This window comes from Cyrtonyx montezumae, unplaced genomic scaffold, assembly GCF_038088225.1.
Source record: "Cyrtonyx montezumae isolate F1298 unplaced genomic scaffold, pur_monq_1.0 scaffold_12, whole genome shotgun sequence".
NCBI lineage: Eukaryota > Metazoa > Chordata > Aves > Galliformes > Odontophoridae > Cyrtonyx > Cyrtonyx montezumae.
The window spans coordinates 14,805,227-14,815,906 of NW_027071848.1; the positions used below are offsets into that span (position 1 = coordinate 14,805,227).

General features: G+C 46.7%; 1 protein-coding gene across 1 annotated transcript in view; it reads right to left on the reverse strand.

The window, feature by feature from the left end:
* The window catches only part of XPO4 (exportin 4), a 66,286-nt gene extending 55,886 nt beyond the window's left edge, over positions 1 to 10,400 (reverse strand). The window contains exon 1 of the mRNA XM_065730095.1: positions 10,287 to 10,400. Coding sequence (XP_065586167.1) covers positions 10,287 to 10,355 — 69 coding nt within the window. The 5' untranslated portion in view covers positions 10,356 to 10,400. The remainder of the gene's footprint in view (positions 1 to 10,286) is intronic.
* Between the last annotated feature and the right edge of the window lie 280 nt (positions 10,401 to 10,680).

Consider the following 10,680-nt stretch of genomic DNA (forward strand, 5'->3'; position numbering starts at 1 on the left):
GCCCAGAGATGTGGCAGATGCCCCATCCCTGTAGACTTTCAAGGTGAGGCTGGACCAGGCCCTGGGCAACATGACCAAGCTGTGTGTGCCTCTGTTTACTTGGGGGAATTGGACTAGACAGTATTTAAAGGTCCCTTCCAACTCTAAAGATCCCATGATTCTATTCTATGATTCTATGATGTGGTTGTGACAAGGTCTAGTCTCAGTTTTGGGGTCTCTCTCTCTCTCTGTTTATACACACACACACTGTATATACAGGCTAATTGACTAGAGCCAAAGTAAATTACCATTAATATCAAAATGTCTTCTGAGATGAAACTTCCTCCCCAAGGTATGCAATGAATACTACAGAGATTTTATTTCCATAGTAACAATTTGACCCTCGAAGACACAGCACTACAAGTTCTTCCTTGAAATTAGCATTCATTTACCTGCACAACATACCTGACATACGTAACTTGCAGTAAGCAGTCTGCAGAGGAAGCAGCCATTGCTGCATGAGGACACAGCTTCAACTGTTCATGCCTGCATCAAACAAGTACCCAAAATCTGCTGCTTGAAGAGTGGATAGGACTTGCAAGGAGGCATGGAATTAAAACAGGCCAACTAGATGCCCCAAGTCCATTACTCTAGATGGCAGGAGGACTAAGAACTACCACAGCAACTGCAGTCTCCACTGCCAGTTAAATTTCACTATGGCAGTTTGCAGTTCTTCAGCAGGATTAGATCAGCTGGCATGTAGAATATAGCCCAACACATCCCCTGAAATCACAACTGCACCTTGATGATGCTACTTTGAAGGTGCTACCTGAAGGTTCAAGGAGCTCAACTCTTTATTTCAATTACCATATATTAGATGGTATAAAACAGGCTTAACTCAAGAATCAGGACTGTGACAATGAATTTGAGGACAAAACTTAGTTGAGTCACTGTTTTGATCCCATCCTACTATACACCAGATCATAATTATGCTGCTGATGGCACTCCTCACTTCCCAATGCTCACAAACTGAGATTTACATGATGTATATAGCCTTTTTACTAGGCTAACCATGCATCAAATAATGTCAGCAACTGCCTTCCTACTGAAGCAGAAGTGCTCTGTAGCATCTGTTTTTTCCCACTGCCCAGTTTTGAATTATACTTGTTGAAATGACAGCTATAACCACCAGTTTTGCAAGGGCAGTGTTAATTTTACTCACACAGAGCCTTCTACAGCACGATGGAGCAGAAGATCCCAGAGATAAGAGCTACTGCCTTGCAGCTCAAGATAGGACACAAGTTCACAACTCACATAGGCCCAGAAGAGCTCTTGGTTACATCATCTGCAAGTAGTCAGCACGGGTTCACCTGCAAAAGCCACTCAACTCTTTCATTGTTCAAAACTGACCAAACAGAGCAGCATGCAGCTCTCAGTGCCGCAGCCCATGCTACAGCAGCCAATACTGACAGACCTACCTGGCCAAGGAAGCCAATATTCCTGTCAAGGACAGCAAGGCACAGGGTGCAGGCTGTGTGGCAGAGGCAGCAGTGATGGCAGAGTACTACAAAATGCTAAAACGCACCTTTGCCAACACGCCAATGGACACCACTACACTGCAAAAGACTTAAACCGAGACGATGACACATACTTATTGATTAATGATTACAAATAAAATGTGTTTATCTTTACATACTTTTTCTTACTGCTGTTAAAGAAAATGTTACTGTAATACAACCATGAGAATAGCTCCTGACACATTATTATTATTTCTTTAATACTTGCATGTAATATTTCTATATTCCCTGCTAAACAATTAATTATCCTGAAGCTAACGCAGCATCTGTTCTTAATCCCACTTAAGACAACCTCACACACTAACAGCTTTTCAGCTAAACCTCCCTGATTCCTCAGGAAGAAGCATGTTTGGTTTTGGGGAGCTGGGTTTTTGTTGTTGTCAACAGGCAGGGGAATCCCTATTTGTGTTTTCTTCATCAGAAAAGAGATAAGCACATGATTTGTTAACCTCTTACTACATTCTCTCAATGATGATACAAGACTTCAGCCACGTCAGAAGCTACTAAAAAAGCATGGCTGATAGTGAAGACAAACAATATCAACTTAAGACCAATATTACTAGTGAAGTCAACAGGAGAAGCCTGTGAATGAAGAGACGATAGTGCTCAACTCAGTGTGAATGGCTGTGACCTTAAAGGAGGAAAAAAAAGAAGTATGACCAGTGCAGAAAATGTCATAAGCTCTGTGAACACAGGATCAGGGTTAAGTCACTGCTGTAACAACACACAAACTCAGTTTTAAGGCACATAATATCAAACCAGCATGTTTAGCCAAGTGACACACGAAAGGAGAACAACTTCTTTCTTTTTCCCCAAGGCTGCAGTCCTGTAGCAGCAGAGATACAGACCCCTTGGATCAGACCTCCTATTTCAGGATCTCCGTTTACTTCACTGCACAAATATACTCCACTACGTTATGTTAAAGTGTTATGTTAAGTACCATATGTTAAGTACACACTCATACCCACCACAGAGGAGTTCTCATTAAGTCTACCACTGAAATGTACTAAATGTAGCTGTAAGATCAGGTGCGTAACACAAGAGAAAGCCAACTGAGCTGTAAAGTAAGTCTAACAAGAGTTAGAGACAAGTCCCCCAGAGCTGTCCATGCACAGTAAGGTCATGGCAAGCTGAATGAGGAAGTGACTGAAGGGCCCATGTGATATGCCAAGACCAGGTATCACCGATATAAGCTCAAGCAGCAGCAGATCAAGTCTGGGCAAGTTCCTCCCACAGCTTTGAAGGTGGCCTATTTTGTCCTACACAAAGTCACAAGGAAGAGGACCCTGTCTTTGCTGCATGGCCAGGGCAGTGAAGCCCAGAGGATCCTAGCAAGAGAGATCCCCAGGCTGGCAACACTTGTCCCACATCACCAACACGTGCAGCCTTGCACTGTCCCCAGCCAGGCTGCACAACAGTTTCATTTATTCTGTGCTGCCATATGATATAAAGACAGCATTTCTGCAGCAATGGGTCAGTGCATGCCTATCAGAGCCAACGAGGGCTGTATTTGCATGATGGTTTCTGTTGTAGAGTTAGCGTCTACACTGTTTGTGTAACTAACACAATTAACAATAGTTGCAATATTACTATAAAAGGAGAGCATAACTCAATAGCTTGACCATAGCACCAGCCTCTGGAATACACCCAACTGTCAGATCTCAACTCTGTATTACTGATGGTGCAACCTCCTGTGTGAATTCTAGAAGTTACCTCTGCTCTCCCTCATATGAAATACCCCAGCAGCTGGGATATTCACTTGGGATGTGAAATAGTCAAGTTCAACCTCCTTCCAAAGCAGCCTGAGAAAAACAAAACACCAACTGAACATGCCTCAACCACCCCTCGGTGTCTTAAAAGCTCTTCTTCTAAGAGATATCAAAACCCAACTATGAAGAATGCTAGTGTTACCCTTCTCCTTTCCAGCAACAAGATTCTGATCTATGTTAACAGCTGTGAACAGGAACTGCCTTTGCAAAACCCCAAAGCTGTTGTGCCAGTAATGCAATACAGTGCCAGAGCCTTTCCTCTCCTTCCAGCCATGTCATCTCCTTTCCACTCCTAGTCACACATTATTAAGGTTATCTCGTGCTAGCTTTGGCAACAGGCAGGTCCTTCTGTAAGCCAGTCCAGCTCAACAGACTTGCAGATAACCAAGCCAGCAAAAAGACAAGTAATGGTTTACCTCAGCTACTTGCTGCTGGACTTGTTTAGGCTTCCCTGACAACACAGCCAATATCTGCATGGCACTTACCAGCCTGGGACTGCAGACATTCTTCACATTGGAAAGCCCTGTGAAATCTCAGGGACTGCTGTCGTCATACAACTCCATGGCAAAACACCTTCATGCTCTTTATTGATTTCACAGTCACAAAGGAAGTACACGTGACTCTGATGTTACTCTCAGTGCCCCTACCATTTTGCACAGCGGCACATAACACAACTGGACTGCAGATAAATACTGAACACAGACCATGATGTACCTTGAGCCCTCTGCACATTCACTTCCACAGCTGTCAGTTTTGAGCCAATAGACAAACACTAAAGAAGCTTACCTACCTTGGAGTAATGTGGGCAATAAAGTCTCATTCACTTGCTCCTATACTAAGCCAAATAAAAAAAAAACAAAAACAAAACAACGAAAAAACATAACATAGTCTGAATCTGAAAATAGGTTTATCTTGCTAAGAGGCTGAACAACACAATTTGACCAAAGTTTATTTTGGTCAGACAACCTTCTTCATCTCAGACAAGGTAGCAGAATTGTTGACAACCCAACACAGCAGAAGTAATTTCAGTTAAAACAAAACAACACCATTTCTCCCTGCATCTAATTCCCAAACTGGCTGACCACACTGCTGCAGAGTGCTCGATGTCTGGGCAGAGCCAGACATAGAGTACTGACAACAACTGTCACTGTGAGGAATGTGTCTGAGCAAGGGAAAATGGAAGAAGACACGATAATCAAATCCCACCTCTACATCAGGCCAGGAAACACAAGTAGAAAAACACTCAGGTACAGCTAATCTAGATAGAATTTTTAGTAAGAAAACAATGACAGAAATTCATGAAAAGGAATGTATTTCTTTGCTACTTGTGACAGCATCAACTCAACTTAACTATCAGGAGGCTTTCTTCCACCCCTCCATATGGAAAGCTGTTAATTAACTAATGAACACAGATTATTGCAACAATGATGAGACTCAGGAAGCAGGTTAAAGGGAAGACAACAGTAGGTAGCAAGCAACGGAAGAATTGTCCAGATGAAGTCATCAACTAATGAAGCTCCCAGTGGACAATTCCAGATGCAGAGACCCAGAATTTCCAGTAACAACTTGAACAAAATATAGAAAAATGTCAAAGCAATGCTGACATGTCCAACAAACATGAAGCATTACAAGTTTAAAATATGAATACTTCCCCGAGCATGAAGAATCCCACTTCACTAGATGCTGGGCTTGCTTTTCAAAGATCTCAGAGCCAACACCAACCTTAACGTTCCTGTTCTTAGCTCCTCACCCTTAGCACCGTTTGCTCTGGGTATACTCCACACACATCTGCACCCCACTCCCAGGTAGAAGTGTCATTAGTATGCCATGCACTGCATGTATTTATCTCCTCAACTGTAACCTGAACTGTGTGAACTGTAAAATGCACCAACCATAGCAGTTCTCAAGCACGAGGCAGAAAAACCATACTTGCACACTGATGGACTCAAAGTCACTTAGTCACTTAGTACAATTCCAAGAAAAGATCTGAGCTGCTTTAGCGTAGCCCTCTGAAAACATCACCTTGACGCTCTGAAGCAAAGAGGAAAAGCGCAATGTTAAGTACTGTTGAGTATAACTCTGTATTCCCATCCTAAAATCTACAACCATCTAAAATCATGATCCCACACTGCAGAATATAATTCTGGTCAGCTCATTTCAAAAACAGTATCTCAAATCTAAAAAGCTACAGAAGAGTACAAGGACACTGGGTGTCTCCTGCATGAAAAACTGACTGGGTATAAAAAGTAACTGGAGAGAGCAGAATGGTAGAGTGCTACAAAAAACAATTGAAGGCAGAAGAAGAAAACCTTGTTATTTGGTATTTCTTGGTATTTCTCATATTTAAGAATGAATTAAATGATCAAACAGCAGGCTTCTCTGAAGTAAAACAATGTTTGGGTTGTTCCCCCCACCCCCCAAACCACGAATGAAACTCATTACTGCTAGACAAATACCATACAAAAATAAGAAAATTTCAGTAAATATATCTTCCAGAAACAACTAGATACGTTAGTGGAAGAAAATTTCATCAACTATCGTTATAAACAGCAATGTTACCTGGAGCTCTTGAAAAATACTTAAACATGATGAAGTACATACCAGTGAAAGGACTACCCCTATTATTTTTTTTAGCTCTTTCTTGTAAATCAGCAGCCAGAGGCCATTGCTGGAAACAGAATTCAGCTGGGCAGATGTCTAGTCTAACCCAGCCATAATATTATGGCATACATCCAGTTTGTTGTGCCAGGTGATGACCTGAAGTACTTCAGCAAGTCTTGGCATTGAAATGATTCATTAGTCTGGATTCCTTCCAACAGGTAACCTGCTGTAATATAATCAGAGCTGCTCCATCTCTTTCCCTCATCCTTACTATTATTCAAGAGTCAAAATCTGAGAAATTGCCCACAGTGAAGACAAGCTGCCACGAGTAAAGGAACTTTTTTGTGGAAGGAGGACTGCCACAGCCTAAAACTCCAAGGAAGGCAGGTGAAAAGAAAATCCCCTACAAAGTGTTAGGAGAAATGATACAAGCAATTTGTACTAGAGTTTTATGAATACAGGCTCCTTCATGCTGTTGTTCTGCCAACTAACTGAAACATCTGGAAGAGAACTTAAGTTTGACACTGTCAGACTGCCAGCTTCATCCTGACACCTCCCTCAGAAAGGCAACAGACATCCCAAACCGAGAAGTCTGCAAGAAGAGAAAAATGCATGAATTCCCTCTGCTGACAGCCCCCCCCTCCCCCCCCCCCCAAAAAAAAAAGACCACAGCAAGATCAGAGCATTTAAAAACAGGTTAATAAGGGAATTCTACAAAAGCCTTTGCTTGCTCAGGTGTCCTGGAACCCACCCATTAATGCAACCCAAAACCACACTGCACAGAAGAGCTGAGGACGACAGGGACCTCTGCACCACACTCAGCTCAAACTGCTGCCAAAAAGAGAACCTGCTTCAAAGTTAGCTCAAGTTGCACATGGTCTCATTCAGTTATGTTTTAGATTTCTCCAAAGATGGGAGATTCCATAGCAGGCAGCTTCATTGCCTCCCCCAAACACACTTACTGTGCAAATATTTTCCTTCTGTGCAGCTGGAATTTCCCTCTCTGAAACCTGTAACCTCTTGTCTTTTCACTGTGCACCTCTGAGGAAAGCCTGGCATTTCCAATACCCAGGCAGCCTGAGCTGGCAAGTTAATTTTACAGCGAAGGTGTATGATGCAACTGAGCCAATGTGACAGCTCAGCAGTGCTAATGGGGCACACCAGCCCTGCACATGTCCAACAATCTAATTTCAGCCCCCTCCTTGTGCTAGCTCTGCAATTTAAATGGCTGCAGAGATCGTCGATTCATCTTGCTAACCTGACAGAAATCCATTCCCTTGCTTAATTCCTGTGTCCTCTTTGCAGTATTAATATGTTCACCACAGGGTCACAAGGGAGGAAGTGAAACTGCAGGTGGGAACAGAGCATCCCTTTCCAGAGGGAGTCAGGCAGGAACAAGCTGGAACCTGGGAATTCAGATTCATGTGACAGAGAACATCATTTGCTAAAACAGTTGCAATCTGGCAACAATACCTGAAGTCTAATGCACACTTTCAGACTTCGTCCTCTCACCTATGGGATGAAGTTTGGATTTCTTTCCTTAATCATAGAATTATTTAGGTTAGAAAAGATCTTCAAGACAATGCAGCCTATCCTCCTAATCCACGAAGGCAGTTATTAAAACAGTGCTTAACTGCTACTAATTACATTCAGTACTAATTACCACCTGAGCTAAACGGAACATAAGAGATTGGACCCATATGTTACAGCTAAGGGATGCCATGCTGTTTGGAAACACAGCAGCACTGCACTCACTTTGGTTCATACAGACACTGTGCATAGTCCTCACTGAGCCAAAGACACACAGGGCAAAGGCACACATCAGTCATGCCACTGATTTGTAGCACAGCACATCAGGTTTAAAGTTATGGGGCACTATGGGGAGCTTCAAACACACAGCGTTTGGAAAGGAATCAAGTTTCACAAATGCCTACTTTTTCATACGACAAACGTTCTCATGACATCAAAGAAAACTGCCATAGGACCAGCATTCAAAGCCATATTAGGCAGCTAACGACAACTCAGACTTCACCTTTCGTAACAGCTCTAACTTGTACCAAATGTAAATCATTTTGCAAACCCTGCCTTTCGAACGTGGTCTGCAAGGCTCATAAAGACCAGCAATTTGTGAGGACAGAATAAATGCACCCTGTATCCGACATAAAAAGGTAGTTTTCCAAAGCAAATCTCTACTCACCCAGAGCAATAAAAACTGAATTATCAAAATGCTTATCAAAGATTTAGAGAGCTCAAGGTAATCAATAATTACCCTCAAATAAGGTTAATTAAACATTTCTACTTCTCCTTTTATTAGCATACCTGAATTCTTCTGGTCCATAATTCCCCCACAGCTCAGTGTTTCAGCACAAAGTCAGTGCAAACTGCCACTGCTCCCTGTTCCAATTCCATACAGCACCTCTGGAGGCCTTGCAGCCACACACCGGGCCAGGCCTGCTGCCATATCACCTGCCCTGGGGTGACATTTCCTCCCCCAGCCTCCCCCACCATTCCCAGTTCAAGCATTCACATCTCTGCCCTCATGCAGTTTTCAGGTAGGGCTCCCTCTGAGGTTCCAGGCTCCCCAGATGGCCTCCATTACCAGTGCCAGGTTCACCACCCTCCCCTAAGGCATTTTTCACCTTTCTAAATAATCCTATCAGGTTGTTTAATCCCTTTGTGCCTCTCAACTGCCTCACATCATTACTCATTGCCCCCAGCTCTCAACAGACCTTTCACAGATCTCACCAAGGAGCATAGCAAATTTAAATGAAGGTTATTACATCCAGGTGCAATCCTGCAGCAGGATTTTGCTATTGGCCTTCTGCTGCTGAGGAGGTGCAGGCACAGCATGGACAGCACTTCAGGGCTGGGGTGATACACTGAGCACTGTACAGCCTCACAGCAGCCTGGCTGAGATCCTCTAAGGACCCAGAATCCCCAGGAACACAGGGCACAGGGTAGAGCCATGAGCAGCTCCTGCAGCCTCGCTGGCCAGCCCCAGGCCTGGTGTGGGCTCCTCAGCCTCAGACAGCCTCTGGATATGTCAGCTTCGTGACATTTCCAACCAACTCCTGCCATTTCCAAGCTGCCCAAAGGACTTCGAAAAGCAGCGCTGTAGAAAAAAAAACTACAAGCAAACTAACAGCTAATGGCTGCAACAGGTCCACGGTCACACACAGGCTAAAGGGAGAGAGGATAGAAGATATCACGTAATCATTAAGGTTGAAAAAGAGCAGTAAGATTAGCCAGTCTTGCCTTCAACCCATCCCCACTACCCACGTCCCTCAGTGCCACATCTCTGCATTTCTGTGTCTCCCCAGAAATGGTGATTCCATCATCTCCCTAGGCATCCTATGCCAGTGTCTCACCACTCTTTCTGAGAAGAGCATAAACCTTCCCTGGCATAACTTAAGGCCATTTACCTCTCGTCCTGTCACTGTTACCTGGGAAAAGAGGCCAACCTTCACCTTGCCACAACCTCCTTTCGGGCAGTTAAAGAGGGCAATATGGTCTCGCCTGAGCTTCCTCTTATCCATACTGAACAATCCCAGCTCCCTCAGCTGCTCACCGTAAGCCTTGTGCTCCAGTGCCTTCACAGCTCCATCGCCCTTCTCTGGACACACTCCAGGAGCCTCACTGTCCTTCTTCCAGTGTAGTGAAAGGCCCAAAACTGAACACAGCACTTAAGGGGCAGCCTCACCACGGCTGAATGCACAGAGGTAATCCCCTCCCTGCTCCCGCTGGCTGCACTATTGCTAATACAAGCCAGGATGCTGCTGGCCTTCCTGGCCACGCTGCTGGCTGTTGACCAATAACTCTGTCAGCAAAGATGCTAACACCCATGTCTGCAGATCCGAGACAGTCTGAGCCTGGCACCCGCTCTTCATCGGGAACACGAACGCTGCCCCAGAAGCCCAGTTCCTTCACGCGGTACCAACGACGCGCTCCCCCTGGCCCGGCCAGGCTGGGAGGCACGCGGCGCTCCGCTCCCCAGCACAGACACAAAGCGCGGGACAGCACGCAGCGCTGCACGAGGGACGGGGACTGCGCGCCGCTTTACGCGCACGGGGACAAATAAACTTTTCCGCGGCGCAGCCCCAGCGCCGGGCCGGCTGCGTGCCCCACCCCGCGGCAGCACGGAGCCCAGCTCCCGCCGCGCCTCGCCCCGCAGCATCCCGCAGCCCCAGGTGCCGCGCTCCGTCCGGCGCCAGGAGAACTCCGGAAGCGGAGCGGCCCGGCCCGCGGCGTGCCCATGCCCATGCCCGGATCGGCACGGCGGGCGGCGCGGCCACGCGGGCAGGGGAAGGGAGACGGAGAAGAAGGGAAGGGCTAAGGGGAGCGGCGCCGCCGGCCGCCTCACCATCAGCACTTTGGCCGCGTTCTCCAGCTGGGCGATCACCTCGGGGGCCCCCGCGGCCGCCGCCATCATGGTCTCTCTTCAATGACGCGCCATGCGCTGCATTCTGGGACGACGCGGCCGCCCAGCCAATCCCGGGCGCGGCGCGGCGCGGTCCCGGCGCGGAGGTGAAGCGGCGGCGGCGGCGCCGGAGGCAGCGTGACCGCCGGCCGCCAGCCAGGGCACGCCGGACGCGGCCCCCGCCCCTGCGCGCCTTCCTCCCGCCGCCGCCAGACCGCCTCCGGGGCGGGCCCCGAGCACGCGGTGCTCCCGGGGCGGAGCCGCCTCCGCGCCGCCGGTTCGAGGCCGCCGCGGCGCAGCATGGCCCCGGCGCGCGGTGGATGTGGGTGTAGGATGT